Below are 22,315 nucleotides of genomic sequence, written 5' to 3'. Positions count from 1 at the left end.
GGGAGGCTGAGAAAAGAAAATTGCTTGAGCCCAGGAGTTCAAGGCTGCAGTGAGCTAACAAAGGCCCAAATGAAGGTGTGGCTGAGATCTTCCCCTTGCACTGCTTTAGGCAGGGAAGCTAAGTTCACATTTTCTTCTTGCGTCCTGCTTCTGGACTTTTTCCTTGCCCAGGACAAAAGGCTCAAGCTAAAATCTTCTCATTCCATTGTATCTTGGCCTTTTAGCTAAGATCAAGTGTAAAATCTTCTAATTCCTCTGGTCTTGGCATTCAGTGTTGGCTTCCAGTCTGACGGTCATATCAATTTGTCTGGACATGTTAATCAACGAATAGAACCTCTTCTCCCCTCAGCCATTTAAAATACTCTTAGAAGGGCTGAGCATTCTCTTTTTTTTTTTTCTTTAAACAGAGTTTCGGTCTTGTTACCCAGGCTGGAGTGCAATGGCGCAATCTCGGCTCACCACAACCTCCACCTCCTGGGTTCAAGCAGTTCTCCTGCCTCAGCCTCCCGAGTAGCTGGGATTACAGGCACGCGCCACCATGCCCAGCTAATTTTTTGTATTTTTAGTAGAGACAGGGTTTCACCATGTTGGCCAGGATGGTCTCGATCTGTTGACCTCGTGATCCATCTGCCTCGGCCTCCCAAAGTGCTGGGATTACAGGCTTGAGCCACCGCACCCAGCCCGAGCATTCTTATTTTTGGAGGCTCCAAACCTTCAGTGTACCAAACATACAAAAATGCATTCACAGTTCACATTTAATACAACACTTTTGCTGTAAAATACATTAGAGAAGATTTTTATAATTTTGCTCTAAGAATGTGACTCTGACTTTTTTTTTTGAGATTCATAATCTCAGTCCACCCAGGCTGGAGTGTAGTAGCACGATCACAGTTCACTGCAGGCTCACCCTCCCAGGCTCCAGTGTTCTTCCCACCTCAGCCTCCCAAGTAGCTGGGACCACAGGGGCACACCACCATGCCTGGATAAGATTTTATTCTTTGTAGAGGCAGGGTCTCCCTACGTTGCCCAGGCTGGTCTCTAACTCCTAGGCTCAAGCAGTTCTACCACCTCAGCCTCTTAAAGTGCTGGGATTATAAGCATGAGCCACCACATCCAGCCAAACATTTAATTTTTGATTGACTATTTACTATCTTTTTAATCAATCATTATGCATACTTGTAATAAAGAAAAGCTAAGTCACATGTTTGCTTTTCTTATCCATGTAATGGCTTTTTAAATACTAAATTTAAATTTAATAAACTTGGCAGTATTATGTTTCGGCAACATTTAATCAAATGTTTATTATTGATATACATTTTGCAGTTTGCTTTTGGAATCAAAATTTTTGTTTTCACATCTCGATATTTTTCTAGGTCCCTGAAGAACGCATGGGCTCTATGCATTGGGAAGATGATGTCCAATAGATAAACAATTCGTTAACTTCCATTTACATAAGGACTCTGTGAATACGGGAGGTTCCCTTTTTCCTTCATAGAGGAAAATGGTCTGTTTACTGCAGGCTTAGTTCACCATTGCCTAAATCATACAACAACTAATAAATAGCAAGGAGCAAGTGAAAATGTTAGTCTCATATTAGTATTGGGTTAGTATGTTAAATGAAATTACTGTGTTACTTATTTAACCAGGAAAGATAGTTGTACTTAAAATATTATTATAAAAGTAACACATTACATTTTATAACATTTGGAAAATGCAGAAATATGTTTTAAAAATAATCTATAATCCAACTGTATCCCTAATATACCACTGTCCAAAGTATGCTGTCTTTTCTTTCAGTGTTTTCATGCACATACATTTTATACTATACTTTTTACTTTTTAAAAATTTTTATGTTGTAAAGATAGGGCCTTGCTATGTTGCCCAGGCTTGTCTTGAACTTCTGGCCTTAAGGGATCCTTCCACCAAGGTCTCCTAAGGTGCTGAGATTATAGGTGTGAACCACTATGCTTGGCTTATTTTATAATATTAAAACCATAGCATATATATGATATATATCCTATTTTCACTTATATTAATATCATGATAATTTTGTCATTACATTTTTTTCTGAAAACATGTTTATCGAATGCATTATATTCTGACATGTGCTCTCCCAATGTTGAAATTGCCATTTCTATAATAAAGAAAGCTTTCATATATATAAAGGTATATATGGTCAAGATATATTATATTTCACACAGTTTTCTTTCTTCCATTGGGGGAGGCTAGCTCAAGTTCTCATGTTCCTGCTTGGGGAGTGGAGAAGGTGGGGTAGTCTGGTGAACGGTTAGTCTGCGCATTCATTACCTGCTTTTTACTCCATCTTCTCCCAGTCCAATCTCCCCAAGTCAGGCTAACCAGATAGCTGCCAAGTAACTGGTAGATTTCTGGAATTGCTGCCACTGTCCAGGAAGTCCCAGCCAGCTACAGAAGCCAGAAGAATCACCATTGGTATTTAAATTGGAGTGGAAAACCCCAACCGGCTAGCGCCAAACCACAGCCAGTACAGGAAGGGTTTGGATAGTATAGACAGCCCCCTGGAATTCCCAGATAGCAAGATGTGCTGCGTCATGTCAATAACTTATGCCCCCAAAAATAACTCACGTGTCACAGTTGAATTTTGAAGCCCATTTATTGCATTGGTAGCTCACTTACTGCTTTTTGGCTAAATTTGACAGTTGATGCACTTGAAGAATGGGCTTCCAACATAATAATTTTCCATGGCAAAGCTCAGGGTGACTTTGTAGAAGACTGAATGAAATTGTCTCACATCTTGCTCAGATCTCTTCATAAAGCAAGGAAAAGTACAAAGCTTCCAAATAGCACTAAGTCAAAAAATCTACCAGTTTTCTTTTCTCAAGGAAGAACTGGAATTGAAATTATTTGATTGATAGTTTTTCTTTTTTATTAAACAGGATAATATAAAAAATAAGGGTATCTACCCTATTCGATCTTTTCTGATCTGGTATACCTTAGACAACATAATATCTACACCCACAGTTTTATGATACTAAATAAAGTTGATTATAGTAAAAAAAAGCAAAAACAAAACCAGAGCCACAAGAAGCATAAGCAAGTCAGTACTGGGGGCTGTGCACAGTGGCTCACACCTGTAATCCCATCACTTTGGGAGGCCAAGGTGAGGGGATCACTTGAGGTCAAGAGTTCCAGACCAGACTGGGCAACATAGCAAGACCTTGTATCTACAAAAAATACAAAAATTAGCTGGGCATGGTGGTGCACACCTATAGTCCCAGCTGTTAGGATCACTTGAGCCCAGGAGGTTGAGGTTGCCACAAGCCATGATGATGCCACTGTACTCCAGCCAGGGGCACAGAGGGAGACCCTATCTCAAAAATAAATAAATAAACAAATCAATAAATAAAACCACGTCAGTATTGGGAACCTTTTAAATCCTCTTGATATTTTCTTCTTTTTTCTTAAAGAACTCACCTGCTGGAGGCTTTCCTTCATTTGTGATGGTTTTGCCATCTGGATGATAACATCCCACCAGGCAAATGCCAAAGGATGTGACTGTAGAGGAGGGCCTGCATTCTTCTTGACTCACAGAACCACATGCCATTCTCAAAGTCACATTCCCTTGATCTTCCTTCTCTAGCCATGTGTCTCTTCCAGTTGGTGAATGTTGATAGTTTGGGTTCTTCAACCCTTGACAAGGTAAGCAGTTTGAACCAGTTGCTGAACCAAGAACAAGCAGGACATACACTTTGTCTCATTAGCATGCAAACTCCGAAGAAAAACAGTGATCAAATTGCGAGGTGGCTAAATCCACGTGTAGTTATCTAGCCCTCGAGTTTAAGTCTAACCTAATTACCTAAGTAAGTATTTCTGAATGGAACCTTGCACAGAACATTGTCTGGCTATGCAAACTTTATTTGTAACTTGTTATGAGAGAGAAAACATTTCTTTTTCTTTATTCAAAAAAACTTCACCATAGGTGCTATGAGAAAGGGAGTATGCTGGGCTCACTGAGAGGCCCTAGAAGCAGGTACATCATGGTCCTTGCCTTCAAAATTTCTTGTCGCTCAAGAAATTACTTTTTACATTTCTCTAGATCTCAGTTGTCTATGTAATGCATACAGTTTGAGAATTGGATTACATACTTTTGAGGTGACTTCATTCTTCTTTTTTTATTTTTAGAAACAGTCTTGCTCTGTTGCCCAGGCTGGAGTGAAGTGGCACAATCATAGCTCACTATAACCTCAAACTCCTAGGCTCAAGCAGTCTTTCTGCTTTGGCCTGCTGAAGCTCTGGGATGACAGACGTGAGCTAAGGTCATTTCTGTGACTCTAGAGCTCTTGAATCACACATACACTCTGCAGAGCACAAAGCTAATGTGAAAGGTTATTGGCAAAATCATTTAATGAGGCAGGAGATGGCTGAAGGCCAGGCGTTCAAGGCTGCAGTAAGCTGTGATCTTGACACTGCACTTCAGCCTGGGTGTCATAGTGAGACCCTGCCTCAAATAATAAATAAATAAATAAATAAATCATTTAATGCTGTATTGTGAATGACATTGTGTTACATGCCAATCAAAATATGTTAAATCGCCAGAAATTCTGTCCTTTGAAAGCTGCAAGTCTCCTCATAACTACCTAAAAATACCACACTGTGCCCCTATCTGTCCCTCCCATGATTGGCCTCTGCACCCATGCATAGATTGCTGCTTTCCTAAGGTGGAGCCTCTCCTGACAACAGGTATCCATCTTCTCTTCCTCTAGACTCATTCAGCACTCCATCTTCACTAAATTCAGTTTCTTTGACAGTTGCAAGCCTATTGCCTTGCATTATTAATATAAAATTAAGTATAATATGCCATTATGGAACAAATAAATGCTATGGAAACACTGAGGTAGAAGGATTTATTTGAATTAGGAGGATCAGAAGGCATCAGGGAAGAGACAATTTTTGAGTCTAATTGTTTTCAAGGGCAGGATCTGGTAAAGGAGTTTAGGTTTGGTGGTTGTGAAAAGCAATAATTGATGATGATGGTAAACTTCCAAGCTTTATTAAATAAATGAACTTCCAACTGGGGTAACTGAGTAATATGAATGCCATTTCCAACATAATACAAGAAATAAAGTAACTTGTGAAATGGGGAAAGATGTCGAACTTGCTTTTAGATACTTTTTTTTTTTTTTTTTGAGATTAGGGTCTTGTTCTGTTGCCCAGGCTGGAGTGCAGTGGTGCTATGTTGGCTCACTGCAACCTCTGCCTCACAGGTTCGAGCAATTTTCCTGCCTCAGCCTCCTGAGTAGCTGGGACTACAGGTGCCCATTGCCAAACCCAGCTAATTTTTTGTATTTTAGTAGAGGCAGGGTTTCACCATGTTGCCCAGGCTGGTCTCGAACTCCTGAGTTCAGGCAATCCACTCACCTTGGCTTCGCTAAGTGCTGAGATTACAGGTGTGAGCCATAGCACCCAGCCTCCTCTCACAACTTAAAGACATGCGAGTTCAGTTCATAGGCTTGTTTACATGATACCAGTAGTTTTCCCTTTTTTTTTTTTTTTTAAGAGATGGGATATCCGTCTATCACCCAGGCTGGAGAGCAGTGGCATAATCACAGCTTACTGCAGCCTCCAACTCCCGGACTCAAGCAATCTGCCTACCTCAGCCTCCTGAGTGGCTGAGACTGCAGGGGTGTACCACCATGCCCAGTTTTGTATTTACAGTAGAGATGGGGTTTCACCCTATTGCTCAGGCTTGTCTCCAACTATGGGGCTCAAGCAATCCACCTGCCTCATGCCTCCCAAAGTGCTGGGACTACAGGCATGAATCACCACCCCCATCCTAAATGGCCCCAGTTTAAGGGAATGGAGGGGTGTGTGTGTGTGTGTGTGTGTGTGTGTGTGTGTGTGTGCGTGTGTGCGTCTTGCAATAGAATGGCATCCTATCCAGGGATGGTTTCCACCTTTTGCTCAAGCTGAGCTGCTGGGATAGTCTTCCACTATCTGTGACCTTGAACTGGAATAAATGAGTTGGAAAAATGAATGAATCCATGAAACAAATGACTGTAAAATAAAAAGATGTAAGTGTACAATAATCATAAAAATGTATGACAATAAATGAGATAGGAGAGCACTCAGCTACCATATTTGTGATAGTTTTTTAATCTCATGGTAGCAGCAGGTTCTCCTGACAACTTTTTGCTTTGCAAACGCTTATTTCTTGATTTAACGCAGCACCACAGTAACCATTACTCACTGATTCACCAGAAATTTGGCAACGCATTATCTTGCTTTTATCAATCTTTAAAAAATGTAGGTGAGCCGGGTGCAGTGGCTGGCGTCTGTATTCTCAGCACTTTGAAAGGCTGAGGTGGGCAGATCCCTTGAGCAGGGGAGTTCAAGACTAGCCTGGGCAGCATGGTAAAACCCTATCTCTACCAAATAGAACTTGGTCAGGTTCATGCCTGTAGTCTCAACTACTGGGGAGGCTGAGGTGGAAGAATCACCTGAGCCCGAGGAAGTAGAGCCTGCAGCGGACTGTGATTGCACCACTGCACCGGCAGCCTGGGAGACAAAGCGATATACCCTATCTCAAGGGGGAAAAAAATTAAAAAGGCGGCATAGCTTACATTTATTTCAATGTTTAATATTAGAAGTGTTTTGAGTCTTTACTTTGAAGTTTGATGATGTTTTTGTGACCAGATATAATTGCTGTAGGAACTTAATTCTTTTTTTAAATGTTAGCTTATGACGAATTTGGTTTTGTGATATGTTGTTTTGCTTAAGGCGATAGTTTCCAAGAACCTGTTCAGTGAGGACTGGTGGGCTGGGTCAGAGTAAATACATTGTACAGAATGAAGACTGCCGGGATGACATGGGGGCAGCAGGGTTTTAGACATACTTGGAATGGCAGCTTCCTGAAGTAAGCCAGGTATTCTCATCATAATAAAGGGCTACATTTAGGTGTATCTGGAGGAAGACAGTGAACAGATTTCCATGGAAGAAGGTGAATGCGCTGGAAAACAGGCAGGGATGGCAAGGACCATGGTGATGGATTCCAAGTAGAAGATGCACTTTGGGGCATGATTCTCCTGGTTAAGCCAAGGGCTCTAGATGAGGATCCCAGGGTCCTGCCCCGGGCACGGAGTGGGTCCACACTATTAGGTGGGAGTCTCCCTCTTGAATGACTCCAGGAGGCCCATATCGAGGGTGTGAAAGGCCCCATGGTGAACGGCACAAAGGTATTAAGTTCATCTCAGGGACTGACCAGAAACGTGCCCAGGTCCTTCCCCTCGGTGCTGGGAAGCCCTGGTCTCCCTGCAGCATTTCGCACCTCGCTGGGTCTCCCGACTCGCGGAGTGGGCGAGCACAGGTCCCTGAGCTTCCCTCCTTCGCCTGATCGACGCCTAGGGACTCCTCTCCCCAACCTCCCCGCTCTGCCCACCCTGTCCCCTCTCCTCGGGGAGCCGCAGGGGACGCCAGGCCGGGTCCCCAGGCTCTCCGCGCGCACCCCGCGGCCTCTTCCGCGGGCCGGGAGCGAACGTCCCGAGCTCGCCCGGGCACAGGGGACTGCCCGGCCGCAGCGAAGCCGGGGCGGGAGGGCTCAGCCTAACGGTCCGGTGGCCGCGCCCCGCGCCCAGCGCCCGGCGCCCCGCCCGCGGCGCAGCGGTCGCCTCCCGCCCTCCCGCCCCCTGCGTCATGACGCCGGCGCCCAACGCGGAAGCCGCTCGCGGTGCGCCGGGTCCAGCCGCGGGCTGAGCGCGGAGCCGCGGCGGGCGCGGGATCCGGGCCGGGGCGCGAGCCGAGCGCAGCCTGCCGGGCCGAGCGGGCGGAGCGAGCCGAGCGGGGCCGAGCGCGCCAGCGGCGGCGGCAGGCGGAGCGGAGCACGGCGCGCCGGGGCCGCCACCGGGGGGATGCGGCTACCTTCCCGGGCCGGGGTGTAGAGAGGGCGGGTCCCCGGCCTCGGGAGCGCGGCGGTGGAGGGGACTGAGGAGGAGGCCATGGCGACCCCCGGCAACCTAGGGTCCTCGGTCCTGGCGAGCAAAACCAAGACCAAGAAGAAGCACTTCGTAGCGCAGAAAGTGAAGCTGTTTCGGGCCAGCGACCCGCTGCTCAGCGTCCTGATGTGGGGGGTAAACCACTCGGTAAGGGCTCGGCTGCGGCGCGCGGTCCCCTTCCTCCTCTTCTTCCTCCTCGCTCCCCTCCTCCTCCGGCTGCAGCGGCTGCGGGGCGGGGAGCCCCAGCCTGCCCTGGCCCTCCGGCTGCTCGCCCGCCTCGGAGCCCCTGGCCCCGCGGCGCGCGCCCCTAAGCCCTCCGGGCCGCCCGGGCACCATTTGCGCCGGATTTAGACCTAGAGCCGCCTGCGGGACTGGGGTCCCGTGTGCATGTGAGTCTCACGGCTGGTGCTGGTGCCCGTGCCGCCCCCCGTTCGCCCGCCTGCCCACGGGTCTGTCCCCGCAGCCTGGAAAGTGGTAAGTTTGTGCGGGGCACGGCACCGCTTCGGCTGTCAGCCCCGGCGGGGGCTGCTGGGGGCCGAGTCTCGGCGACCGCTGCCCAATGTGGGGGCGGCGTGGCGCCCGCGTCCTCCGCCGGCTGGCGGGTGTACCTGTCCCGGGCTGGGCGCGGACGAGCCTCCCACGGGGGCACTGGGGCGAGGATACTGGAGAGCGAGCAGATTTGGGGCAGCAGCTTTACTGCTTAGGTCCTTTCCTTTTCCTTTAAAGGCAATATTATTGGGCATAATTCGGCTTTTTGGCAAAGCAGCAGCAGATGTAAATATGGCTCTGGCGTCGGGCGACATCCCTGCGCCTCTCCCGCATCGCCCTGCCGCTGTGCGGGGTGGAGAGCCCTTGGCGGGGAGTCTTCCTCCCCTCGTCGCCTACCCCCACTTTGGGGAGCCGGGCAGAAGTCACCGACTGCGGAAGGGTGGCCGGGGTGGAGACGGCAGGCAGGGGTCCCGGCGGGCGCGGGCGGAGGGGGTCCCGAGTTGGCCGCACCCGCTGTGGTGGGGGGACGGGAAATGCTGGAGGAGAACGCGTGGAAAGGTTAGCGTCACTCACAGTCGGGGGTTGGAGGATGCGCTGCTGCGGGCTATGCGGACTGCGGTTCGAGGGTCTGAAATAGCCTCCTGCTGATCTGACAGCGAGAAACTCCTGCAGTTTTAATCCAGTTAGATAGGATCTGGAAACATGATCGGAGCTGTTGGCTCAGCCAGGAAAGTTTAAATGAGCCTGTGAATTTTGACCATGACCTTAGCCACTGCAGTCACTTAGCATCTGGGAAAAGTAAGTCCGCTTCCCCTGCTTTTGATTTCGGTGACTGTCTGTATGTCCTTTTCAGCGTAATGGAAATGACAGAAAACCTTGTTGGTTTTTTTTTAAAAAAGAACACACTTTCAACGTAGTGAGGTTGTTTAAAATGCCTCAAAAGCATCGTTTTTTCTTCCCCAAGTCGAGCAGGGGGAAGGGCGAAACAGTATCAGGATCGATCGTGTTTGCATGGAGTGTTTTTGAAAAAGTTGAGAAATGATTATTTTTATCCAGCTTAATGACTGATTGAAGTTTATTTTAACTTCCCGACAACTTCTTTAGCTGTTTGGGAGTGCAGGTTCTTAGAAGAGCATGCATTACGGCACCAAAAACTCCTCTCCCAAGTTTTATTACAGAAAATGAAACGCTGTTTTTCCTATGTGATAAGTTTACAATGCAGTTACATATAATTTTGGTAAGCTCTTTTATTATTTGTGTTATTAGTTTTTGGTCCCTTATTACTAGAATAGAAACTTACTAATTTTTTTTAAAAAAGGACGAATACTGTAGTGCTTACTCATTTATGGTGCCTTTATCTCCTTTGGAGTTCTGGTGTTTTGGTATGGAGAGTGTTTCTGTCTCGGGGTTTAATTTAGTAAGATAGTGTCAACAATATGCTGCCTAAAAAGAGTGTGCTTTCTGGGAACTCGTCTGAATTCCGGTTTGCCTTAGAAAATCTTGTAATCCTTCATGTTTTATTGTAACCACTTACGTTGCCACCTTATAGTGATGAATTGCTACATTTGTTTTAGAGTTTCTTGCTAAATGGAAATATTTTGAAACTACTTGTTTCATAGTGTATGACTTGTAAATAGTATATTTGGGGTTACTTTCTTTTGCTCTGAAGAAAAGTTTGCAGTTTTAAGTATCCACAACCAGAGGAGTGGAGTTTCCATTTCATGTATATCAATGTGAGCATGTTATTCATTCAACAGATACATTGGGTACATACAGTGTAATCTACTTTGGGAAGGATTGCTAAAACACCTGTAATATTTTTGTCCAAATATCTTTATTTTGAGGACTCTGAGTTGACATAAGAAAGGTCTCTTTCGCAGCCTTGTTTTTCAAAATGTCCATTTACTATGTTATTTTTGAAAAAAGAATGGATGTGTAATATAAACATGAAATCTAAACACTTAGATGCCATGTATTTCTGGTTTGATTTCATTTTAGGTGACAATGTCTGATATTAGATAAATGTTTTATATGACCTTCTGTGCACCAAAGTTTTTAGTATAATCGGGTAATAAATGCGTCAACAGTCTGAACATGGTGTTGTTTATGAGCCCCTTCCACATACTGTGGTAAAACGCTCATTGGATCGGCGCTTTAAATCTTTCTTAAAGTCTAATTGTTGACCTTGGGCATGTTAAGGTCAGGTTTTTGCATCAGTGTTCGCACCTGTGAACTAGGGCTGTTCGGATGATTTCCAGGTTTTCTAACTCAAGATTCTACTGTATTTTCAGTCTACGAGGTGCACAGTGTGCACCTCGTATAAAGGATTCGTGGAATACTTTATAATACAAGTTGTCTTACTGTTATAGCCTTCCAAATGCAGCAACATTCAGGGAATTTTCAAGACCTTGGCTAGATGGAAAGGAAATCTATGGTGATTTTAAGAGACTGTGAACTAAGAGTTTGTTATATTGAATGTAGCTGAACTGCATTGCAGTCTATTAAGCCAAAGTCGATTTGATTGAAATGTAACAACTTGCAATTAAGGTGAAAATGTTCAAGTCTACTGAGGTGGTAATGAAAATCTTGATTTGGGCAATAATCAGAGTTGGGAATAAGCCTGCCATTGTGTGGTTAATTTGATATGTTACTGCTTTCTAACTTAAAATACCCATCAGTGAATGAATCATTGCCAATTTTTATTTTAAGTATTTTAAGCAAAGAATATAACTGAATACATAAAGGAAAAAGTGACTTAAGAAGGCAGTTTTGTCTTGTTACATTTAGAATTAAACTAAAAATGATCAAGCAGTAAGCATCTCAAGATGATATTTTAATAGTGTGGGGAGCATGTTGAATGATATGAGCCAAGACTTGTTTTAAATAGATATTCTCAAAGACTTTTATACACAGTGCAGTGTGAGCCTTTTAGAAATTAGTATTTTAAAATCTATGTAAATATCCAAAGGAAAACATTATCTGTATAGAGAAATCTTAAAGCACATAAAACTTGTTTAAAACAAATATAGTATTTAGAAGTGGCCACGTATTGATGTTAGAGGCTTTTGGTTTGAAGCGGTAGAAGTTCGGATGAGCTTTGGCAAACATTTCGGGTATTGAGGGGTTTGGGGGGCCTATCACAGTAGAAGGAAAGATTGGACAGAACCATGTGAAGAGCTGGGTGCTGGAGAGAGTGGGTGAGTGAGTGCGTGAGACTTTTCTGTACCTTTGGCTCTGTTCTCCTTCATAGCTGACTGGTTTCCTCCACAGAGCAGGTAATGAAGGGTTTCTGTATTTCACATTTTGTCATTTCTGCTCCTCGAAAGGGCTTCCTGACTCTAATTTAGTTATAAAAATCCCATGGAAGGATTCCACTTGAGATTGGTCTAGCTTTGGTCCTTTGTGGCCATCCCTTGGACTGAGTAGTTATAAAAACATGACAGTGCCTGCCTGTTGGCCTTGGGGAAAGAACAGTCCCCAGAGGGGGAAAGGGCCTGCCAGGCAATGTCAGATAGGACTCTGTCCTGCTAATAGAGCTGGATGCTCTGGATGTCTTTGGGTACTTCCCATGGGCATCTGTGAGGGCCAGCCTGATGAATGCCATGTGCTGTGGTGTGTGGGTTGGAGAATTCGTGATGTCCTTGATGGAGCATCAGTAGCTTTGATTATTTTCTCCACAGGCTCTGGGACTTGGAATAGATAAAGACCATATTGGGCACATCATAATTGTTTGTTTAGGTTCATGGGTTTTTATTTGGCACTGAAAAAGATAAGGAAACTAAGGACCTTGACTTAATAGGATATAATAAAGCAATTAGATTAAAATTAAAGTTATCTAGACATTAGGTGAAATTCTTGAGTGGAACCCAGCTACCATTCATTCAAGAACTAGTCTCCTCACACTATTTTTTTGTTCTCTTTAACATTCAAAGGAAAGAAACACACCAAGCAGACATACAGAAAGTTTATTAGGGAAGTTGTTTTATATTCCCTAAAACTTGGGATTATATCCAGAGAACAGAATACATTTCCTCTCCATTTATTAGATACTTTAGAGTGAACTTTAATTATTTATACTTAGAGTGAACCCTAAGTATTTATACTTAGTACTTAGTGTTACTAAACTTCATTACTCACTCAGAATGATGCCCCATGTCAGGTCAATGATTTCTCTTTCCAGGTATGTTGATCTGCTGTGCCTTTAGAAAGGTTGCCAGCAAGAATTATAATAAACCACCAAATCTACCTTAAGTTGATTAAAAAATGCAGTCAGCCAGAGTAATTAATTCTGCTAGCATAGCCTTTGAAATACAAATTTTGAAATTGAAGGGAATTGGTGCAATTTGGCAAAAATGGTTTGTGGTTGGACAGACGAGGTTCATAGGCTGACATCGGCATTGATGGAATCTTTGAGCAGGTGACTTAGTCACTTGAGCCTCAATTTACATATTTTTAAAATGGAGATAATGAGGATGACCTCACAGGGTTGGGGGTTAAATGAGATACTGTATTTAAGGCCTAGCACTGTAATTAGCACATCATAAGCATTCAGTAAATGATGCCTGAAAGTGATAAAGTTGAAATGCAGTTAGGATAGTGAAATATTAAAAGAGCCAGATTCCTGTTTCTCAAAATTTAAGGGGCATATCAATCACTTGGGGACTTTTAAAAAATGCACTCTGCTGCTGGTCAGGTGGCTCATGCCTGTAATCCTAGCCATTGGGAGACTGAGGCAGGAGGATCACTTGAGGCCAAGATTTGGAGACCAGCCTGGGCAGCATAGCAAGGCCCTGTCTCTACAAAAAATTAAAAAACGGACGGGCATGACAGCACACACCTGTAGACTGAACTATTCAGGAAGCTGAGATGGAAGGATCATCTGCGTCCAGGAGGTCCAGGCTGCAGGGAGCCGTGGTTCTACAGTGCACTCTAGCTTGGGTGACAGATCGAGGCTCCAACTAAATAAAAAATAAAATTAAAATGCAGAGTCTAATTCAGAGATCTGGTGGAGATGTTGCCTGAGACCGTGATTTATCACACTCTTGAGTGGTGCCGATGCTGCAGGTCCACAGGCTATATAGCAGTAGAAGGAAAGACTTCACCACTAAGGATTCCTCCCCCAGCCCCAACTGTATGTGATGAGCCCTTAGAAGAATAGGGGCCCCATGAGATTAGAAAATTTGGGAGAAGAAATTGGGAGTTGGAAAGGGACACAAGCAATTAAGATTTAAGAATGTGGAATTGCAGGTGGTGGTGGGTGGATCCTGCAGTTACAGTACTGTGTGGGATGCTGGAAAGGTCTGATTGGAGTTTGAGAGCCACTAGGGCTGGGATAGACCATTGAGACCTACCCATACAGAATCTGTAAGTCAGATCTCCACTGGAGGAGCGGGGACCCCATGGACTCTTGGCTTTGAGGTAAGGACAAAGGAAAAAGAAATAGGAAGCAAGAGAAAATAGAAGTTGGCAGAATTAGATGCTCCCAAGTGCTTGAGAGTCATGGCTGTGCTTGGGCTAAAGTGGTTGGTGTGGGGCGGGGCGGGGAGGGTGTGAAAGTTTAAAGACCTAAGGAATGAATGAGTAGAAGTGGAGGCAACTCTTCTTTTTTGGGAGGTGAGTAAGGTGACATTGACTTTTTGTTAGGAATACCTGGTAGTTTCCTTGACTCAGTCTCTTCGTTTCCATTCCCACCTCTGTGACTTCTAACCAGATTTGTTTCCCTCTTTCTTTGACTGATATTAAAACCTCCTAGCTTATTTCCCTGTTTCTGCATCTGTCCACAATTCTTTTCCTTTTTGTGCCAGGGACTCCTGTGGCAGTCCAGTGAAGGCTATAGATCCATTCTCAGAATGAGGCTTTTAAAAGGAATAAATGAATATACAAAGGATATGTCCTACCAAGTTCAAGGATCCCTTTAATTCTATTCACGGACCACTTGGGAGTTCATGGAACCCCATTAAGAACCCTTGCAAGAATAAGATGGGGATAGTGTGGGGTGAGAAAGTGGGGAGAGCATGCAGCAGCCAAGAAGAATACTCTGGGGGGGGGGAACGTGCATCAGCTGAATTCATTACCCACCTGGGTCACAGTGCCTAGTACTTGAGATTTACAGCTGTACCCTTAACCACTGAGCTGTGCTGCCTGGGCCAGGCTCAAAAGTCATTCATTTGTTTGAATTCTTTTATTTTCTTAGTCTTAAGAGCTGTTCTTGGATGGACAGAGTATTAGCTGTTAACATGTGAGAGAACTACTGGAAAAACTGTTTTTCCTTTACAGAAAGAAAATCATTGCTAATGTTCAAAGCATATGGGGAGAGAACAAATACATTATTTATGAAAACCATAGGGAATTTAAAAACAGTAACTTACCTAAAGCTAAGCCTTGCAACTCTAAATCTTTGTAGTTTTTCAGCTACCTGGGCACAGTGATTAAGAGCTCCAGAGCCAGTGTTTGGTTGGCTGTGTGACCTTGAACAAGTTCTTTTGCCTCTCAGTTCCTTGTTTATAAAAGGAGGTAATAATAGTACTTACTTTGGAAGTTTGTTGTATGGGTTAAATTAATTCATGCCTGCAAAGTGCCTAAAGAGTTACTGGCACATAGTAAGTTCTTAATATGCTAGCTGTCATTATTACTATTCTTTAAAATAGAGATAGGGTCTTGCTTGATATGTTGGCCAGACTGGTCTCAAACTTCTGGCCTGAAGCAATCCTCTCACCTCAGCTTCCCTAAGTGCTGGGATTAGAGGCTTGAGCCACCGTGCCTATCCAATTTTTTTTTTTTTAAGTATCTTATATGCTAAAATGTAGCAAATTATTAGATTGTATGCTAAATCAATGGTTACTTTATCCTGTTTCATAGTAGAATATCACCTTGTGTACTTTCGATTTATGAATTATCATTTTAGAATTATCCTTGTGCCCTTCACTTTCTGTTTCTATTTTGTTATCATGTTCTTTCTTGCATTTTTCACACTTCCACTAGCAATTAGGTGCTTTGAAGTGTCAGAAATCGAATTCACATTCATTACTTGGAAGTTATGTCAGCTATTGAGTTGATATTTCACCTTGTCTTTAAATATAGAGACAATGCAAGACGTGTCAGATGCAAAATGAATATATTGTGGACCTTGTCCTCACATTGTGCATAACTGCAGGGGACACAGACATAAAATAAATATATATACAAATAACTACAGCAGCGTCCAGAATGCTAGGAGTGAAGGATATTAAACAGAGTGTGTAGAATATAGGTCTCAAGAAGAAGACAACTTTGAGCAAAGGCATGAAGTACGTGAAGGGCTCAGACATGAGGCAATTTGGGAGAAGAGCATTTCCAACAGAGGGGTCAGCTGGTGCAAAGGCTCTGAGGCTGGTGCTTGCTTGGTCCATTATGACTACTGCAGGGAAGCTGGTGTGGCTGGAGCACATCAAGAGTGGGACATAGAAGGAGATGGGGCCAAGGTGCTAACTAGGACTGGATCATGATTGCTTCTGCCTGGGGGACTTAGAGAAACCTTGAGAGGAGGGCCTAGAAGATTAAATAAAATCTCCCAGCTGCAGAAGATGGGTGACATGGTTCAGCTGTGTCCCCACTCACTTCTATTCTTGAATTGTAGTTCTCATAATCCCCAGGTGTCACGGGTGGACCAGCTGGAGAGAATTGAATCATTAGGATGGTTTTCCCATCCTATTCTCGTGATAGTGAGTGAGTTCTCATGAGATCTGATGGTTTTATATAAGGGGCCTCCCTTTCTGCTTGGCACTCATTCTTTTCCTTGCTGCTGCTGTGTGAAGAAGGACGTGTTTGCTTCCCCTTCTGCTGTGATTGTAAGTTTCCTGAGGCCTCCTCAACCCTGCAGAACTATGAGTCAGTTAAATCTGTTTCATTTATAAGTTACCCAGTCTTGAGTATTTCTGTATAGCAGCGTGAGAATGGACTAATACAGTAGGGAAAGGCATATGCAGCCGAGGGTCCGACAGCTGGCAAAAGCAAACAGAGCGAAGAGTATGAGTAGCTGGCTTTGGCTGTGGCTGTGGGTGCAGTGGCAGTCCACAGGAACCTGTTAGAAATGCAGAGTCTTAGACCTCTGCAGAGCTGCTGGAGCAGAATGTCCATTTTAACAACAGCCGGTGAGCATCAGCATATTTAAGTTTGAGAAACACCTGTCTGGGTAAATATTTGGTTTCAAGCCTGGAGGTTCCTTAGATGTGCCTCTGGGGCTGGTGGGGGAATTTAGCTTTACTTCCGTTTCCTCCAGAACAGCCTTGTTTTTTTCCTCATTGTCATCTCTCTCTTTTTTTTTTTAACTGGGCACTAAATATAATATGTAAAAGGGATAAAAAGTGTCCTGCAGCCAAGAAGATTGAAAACCGCAGAGGAACATAATGAGAATGTCAGGAGATGGTTAAAAGGGTACTTTGAGGCCACCTTTGAAGGGCCAAGTAGTTGATGTTTGCCAGAGAAAAGCCAACAGTTCTGACCAGGGTTTCTTTAAAATTTGCCACAAATCTCAAATGGCACCTGACCCGGAAGTTTTACTGCCTCTTTTAGTATTTTCTCTACTCTCTGAAGTCGTTCTTCTTTTTCTATTCTTAAACTTCCACCTAGTGTCCTGTCCCTCCATCCTCCTGTCAGCATATAACCTCATTTAGAAAGCATTGAACAAATAGAAGCCATCAGCTTCTGCTCTTCCTACCATCCCATCTTAATTGTGGACAGCTGGGTCAGTCAGTCTGCAGCCATGCTGGAGGGGCCACCCTGCCTGGCTTGGCAGCTGCTAGCCATACCTGGCAATTTAAGTTTCAGCTAATAAAACTTCAGTTTCTCATATCAAGTGTTCAGTAGCCACATGTGGTTAGTGGTTACTGGATTGGACAGTGAAGATACAGACGATTCCCACCGTTGTGGTACCTTCCACTGACCTGGCTCACCACTCCAGCACTTCCCATCTTGAAAGCAAAATCAACTGCAATAACAACAGAAGCTGTCCTTCACCCTTAGTCTCTCACTTTAGTTAGGCTCTTCTCAGGTTTTCTGTTCCTTTTTTGTTTTTTTTTTTTTTTTTTTTTTTTTTGGCCTAGGCAATGAGCTTTTTGGCCTAGGCTGGAGTGCATGGTGCGATCATGGCTCACTACTGCCTCAAACTGCTGGTCTCAAGCAGTCCTTCTGCTTCAGACTCCCTAAGTGCTGGGATTGCAGATGTGAGTCACCGCACCTGCCCTGTTCCTTTTCCTAGCAGGAGTGATCAGCCTTGTCTAAAGCTGAGGTCTCCTATTTCTGTAGAGACACCCTGGTTCCCACCCTCAAATTACCTGTCATGGTGTCCTTACTCCATTCTAGCTTTCACCTCCAGCACTCTGAGGAAACTGCTCATGTCAGCATCACTGGCAGTACTCATGTTTTCAAATGCAGGGGACTCCTTTTGTTTGTTTGTTGCTTGTTTTCCTTCTGCTTCACTGGCCACTCCTGAGGCACAGGCTTCTCTTTTGCTCAGTCTGGAAATGTTGGAATGCCCCTGGCCTCTGTCCAGGGTCGCCTTCTAAAATTACATTTACTTTACTTACAGGATCTCATTTAGTCTCTTGGCTTTTTATACCATTTTACGGTGATGGTTGAGAAATTTTTACCTTCAGCTCTGACTTTTCTCTCGAGCTCTATATTCAGTTTCTTACCAGGTATGTTCCCATGAATACCTAATAAACAGATATCCCAAGCAGGCCCTTGATAACCTCCCCACACTCCGCCCCATCCTCATCATGCCCTAAACTGGCCTCTTCCCATCTCAGAAAATGGACTGCCAGAGACCCAGGTGTTCAAGCTTAACCCTAGGGTCTAACCCTGATTACGCTTTTTTCCCACTCCTTCCCCACATCCCATTTTGAATCCTGAATCCACATGCTTCCCTTTTTCTATTTGAATCCTCTTAGGAACACTATGGTAGCCTCCTGTTTGGTCTCCCGGCATTCACTCTTGCCCTGTTTCAGTCTACCTTCTCTGCAGCAGTGGCAGGGAAATCTTTCTAAATTGTACATGATTTTGTGTCATGTCCTCAGTTAAACCTTCCAAAGGCTTTACGTTGCATTTAGAATAAAATCCAAACCTTTTCTGACCTGTAAGATCTTACTGGCCCCTTTACTCCTTGCCCTCATCCCATAATACCCTCTTCATGATTCCTATGTTCCAGCCACCCTGTGCTTTTTCTGTTCCTAAAGGTAAGCTCAGAGCAGCCACATATCTTCAATCTTTATTTTTCTCTTTGTCTGGAATGTTTTTACATCTTTTATTTTTATGTTTTTGAGACAGGGTCTCCCTGTATTACCTCAGCTGGAGTGCAGTGGTACAATCACAGTTCACAGCAGCCTTGAACTCCTGGGCTCAAGTGATCCTCCTGCCTCACCCTCCTCAGTAGCTGGGACTACAGGTGTGCACCACCATGCCTGGAAAATTTTTTAAGTTTTTGTAAGAAATGGGGTCTCACTGTGTTGCCCAGGCTGGTCTTGAACTCATGGCCTCAAGTAACTCCTGCCTCAGCCTCCCAAGGTGCTGGGATTACAGGCATGAACCACCATGCCCAGCCTTCTCTCAGATCTTTGGATAGCTGGTTCCTGTTAGTCATTTTAGTCTCTTAGCCAAGGAGTTGGCTTCTCAGATGGCCTCTCTGGCCCTCTAAGCTAAGGGAGCCCCTCCACTATCACACTGTTATTTTCTCTGTGACACTTAACACTATCTGAAACTGAGTTGTTTAGATACTTGTTTATTTCCGTGAACTAGAACAATAAGTTCCATGGCAACTGAGACTTTTTCTTGTTTACGAGCTGTATCCCTGCACCTAGAACAGTGCATTTAGATAGTAAGCACTCAATGCGTATTGTTGAATGAATGAGTGCGGTTGGGATTATAAACTCTAGGCTGTTAGTGCTCAGGTGGTGCACCATGAGGCCTCCCACATTCAGTTTTCATCAATGTGTAAAGTTTATTTTTGTCATAATCAAGCATAGAGCATTTTAGAGCATTTTGCTAAGTGGGTTGTGCAATGCATTAGAGAGTGGGGAAAAACTTGCTGCAAATTGGTGATATGAGGTCTGGGGTAACTGCAAGGCAGTGCCAAAGAAAGAGGTTATGTTTACAGCAGCATGCAAGAACTGTGTCTTGTGAACACGACAGAGAAGATTCAGGAGGTAAACAGCTTTTCTCAAGCAATGTCAGATGTTGAAGAGCCGCCAAGTGAATTGCATGAAGAATATGAATGCATTTCTAAATAATCCGAGATACTATGTAGAAGAGTGTGCTGCAGTGTTATTACTGACTTGTTCTTTTAATGGCTTCAGACATGCCTCTACAAATTCTGGTATTCAGAAGTGTGCTATAAGTTAAGGTTCCATAAACATTGTAGGAATAGTGATAATGGCAATATCTCAAGCCTTTGTGGGTCTTTCTGTTGTGTGTCGTTTCTGCTGGTTCCTCTTCATGGTGCCTTGTTGCCATTTATGTTTGGTTCATTTTGGCTCTGAGCTGCTCACTTCCCTTGGATAGTTTATTCAGGGAGCAGTCTTCAAGTCTTAGGGGTAAAGATGTATCTTTACAGAGAGAATTGTTCGCTTTTGCCACATCTAGGGTTACCGCAGACCAAGACCATTTGAAACTAAATTCACAGCTTAGAATTTTTTGGACCTCATGATTATATAAAATTGGGCTGCAGTCCCTGGTGTGGAATGGGTAGACCCATTGGTAGCCTTATGAGAAAAGGTTTCCTGCTAGACTTCACAGCTTGGGTGCACCCTAGGCTTGATTTCTGTTCTTGTCAATCTGTGATGGTCCTGTCAACCATCAAAGCCCTTAGAGCCAAAGTGGCTTCCATGACTGACTGACTCTGTGCTTCCAGTTTTCACTAAGATTTTGGCAGGCCAACTCTCTCCTGCCTCTTCCAACTTTTTGTTGCCTTCAAGAAGATGTTTGAAAATATTTTATTCAGAATATTTACTTATTTTCAGTGTAGAGCTGACCTGAATAACCCTATCAGCGGTAATGCAAATCTGTATCAGAGTTTCAAAAGAGGGAATCCAACAGTAAGTGGGACAGTGAGAAGCCAGAGCATGGTGGTGCTTCTGCGGCCTTCCAGGGATGGATCCCTGAGGGGAGTCAGTGGGACAGGAGGTGGGACTGCAAGAAGGAAGGAGGCCATTGCTGTCCTCCACAGGTGATGGGAACCTGAGCTTGGGCAGGGGTAACAGACAAAGGATGTGCTTAGAGATGTTTCAGGTAGGATTGGTTGGGTTTGGTGACTCTGTTAGGGAACAGATAGCAAAGAGTCAATAATGACTCACCTAGGTCAGTTTCTTTCCATTCACACTCTTCATTTCATTATTGTTATTTGGGGGCTGTTAGTTCCTGGCGGGGTAACCCTGTCCCTTTGCCACGACTGGGGTCATACACACAGATACGACGAGACAGCAGAGGATTAATAAGCTGCCCTGAGAGAGTTAGTGGTAGGCTCTTGAAATTCTGCAAGAATTGAGTTAGAATTGACGTGGTGGATGGAGAAGCTGGAAAAAACACGTTATAGGCAGAGCAATGCATACAAAAGCATAAAGGGTATGTGGCATTTCCAGGGAACTGCCAAACCCTACTTCAGGTGCCACTATACTTACCACCTTCTGATTTTATGCTTTTATTCATTTCCATTCTTACCGACATGTTTTTGTTTATGTTCCTTTTGTTTGTGTTTCTCTAGGCTTGGTCATATGGGCTTAGACACATCTTTGCAAGTTGCTACACACCCTAACCTTCAGAGCTTAGTTTATTTGTAGTTGTAGCAAGTAAGCCTTGCTTTTGCTTTTTCAAGCTGGACTTTAAGGAAGGTGTTTGGTATCAGTCAACCCAAGAATGAGCTCTATAGCATTCCACATGACCTGCACAAAGGCTCCACATGGTGGGGGCAGGTGGGAGCTGACATCAGTATTGCCACCTGCGCAACATAGAGAGGGGCTGCATTAGCCAGAGACAGGAACCCTTTTTGTGAGTTGTCTGCACAGAGGAGGCTCATTTTCTGATGTGCATAGAGGTGCCTGTGTGCTGGCAGCTGCCCCACTTTGCCCTGCTTTTCTCGGGTCATGCATCCAAAATTTCTCATGTCACATTCCCGAGCATTGGTGTCTTTGAAGGCACTTTCAGGTGGTGTGGAGGCTGGAGAGAAGAAAAGACTGGGCTTTATAAAGTCCCCTGGGAGATCTGAATCTGATTTAGAAAATGCACAGTTGTGCAGTCTTTTCTGCTGCTACATGCATGCCTCTATAGCAGATTCACTTGTATGAGATTGGCGTATCTGGAATGTGGCGTAGGATGTAGGAATTGGTCCATACGCAGTTTTCCTTGAGTACACCACTGCCTCCAAGTGTCAGCAACTTGGAGCAGAGTACACTAGTACAGCCCAAGGTGGCAAGCCAGATTGGGAAGCAGAACTCTTGAATCTGTGTTCTTCCTCCTGAGTCCAGCAGCTGGGTGCTCCATCTCAGAAGTCCTCATTTCAGGGTTCTCTCCAGTCTGAGTATTTTGTCCTAGTCTCTGTAACTTAGAAGTTTGATTACTCCTTATATTCTTTCCATCAAGTGATCCTTACTTTTGTATTTCTGAAGTCCATTATATACTTATTCGAAATTATGCTAAAATACTGTTTTTCTTATTTTAGGATTTTTTATTTTTTCAGCATTCTGGTGATAGTTTCATTGTTTTTGAGTGGTCTGCCTAAAATCTGGATTTTAGTATGTGTAAAACTTAGAAGGTTTTTAGAAATACATATATTGCATTACAATATAAGTGTATTTACAGTGTATTTTGGACAACTGTTATCTCCAGGCTGGAGG

At 44.2% G+C, this 22,315-nt stretch overlaps 1 protein-coding gene across 4 annotated transcripts in view; it reads left to right on the top strand.

Annotated features, from left to right (window-relative positions):
- Positions 1-7,699: 7,699 nt before the first annotated feature.
- The window catches only part of PIP4K2A (phosphatidylinositol-5-phosphate 4-kinase type 2 alpha), a 175,221-nt gene continuing 160,605 nt past the window's right edge, over positions 7,700-22,315 (top strand). The window contains exon 1 of one of the 4 annotated variants that reach the window (XM_002750093.6): positions 7,700-8,114. In XM_002750093.6, coding sequence (XP_002750139.1) covers positions 7,971-8,114 — 144 coding nt within the window. In that variant the 5' untranslated portion in view covers positions 7,700-7,970. Of the gene's footprint in view, positions 8,442-9,023; positions 9,255-22,315 lie in introns of those variants that run through there. The other 3 variants (XM_009000035.5, XM_035306939.3, XM_035306940.3) reach the window with 3 other exon arrangements.

Source organism: Callithrix jacchus, chromosome 7 (assembly GCF_049354715.1).
Source record: "Callithrix jacchus isolate 240 chromosome 7, calJac240_pri, whole genome shotgun sequence".
Lineage (NCBI taxonomy): Eukaryota > Metazoa > Chordata > Mammalia > Primates > Cebidae > Callithrix > Callithrix jacchus.
This window is presented reverse-complemented; position numbering and strand designations above follow the sequence as displayed.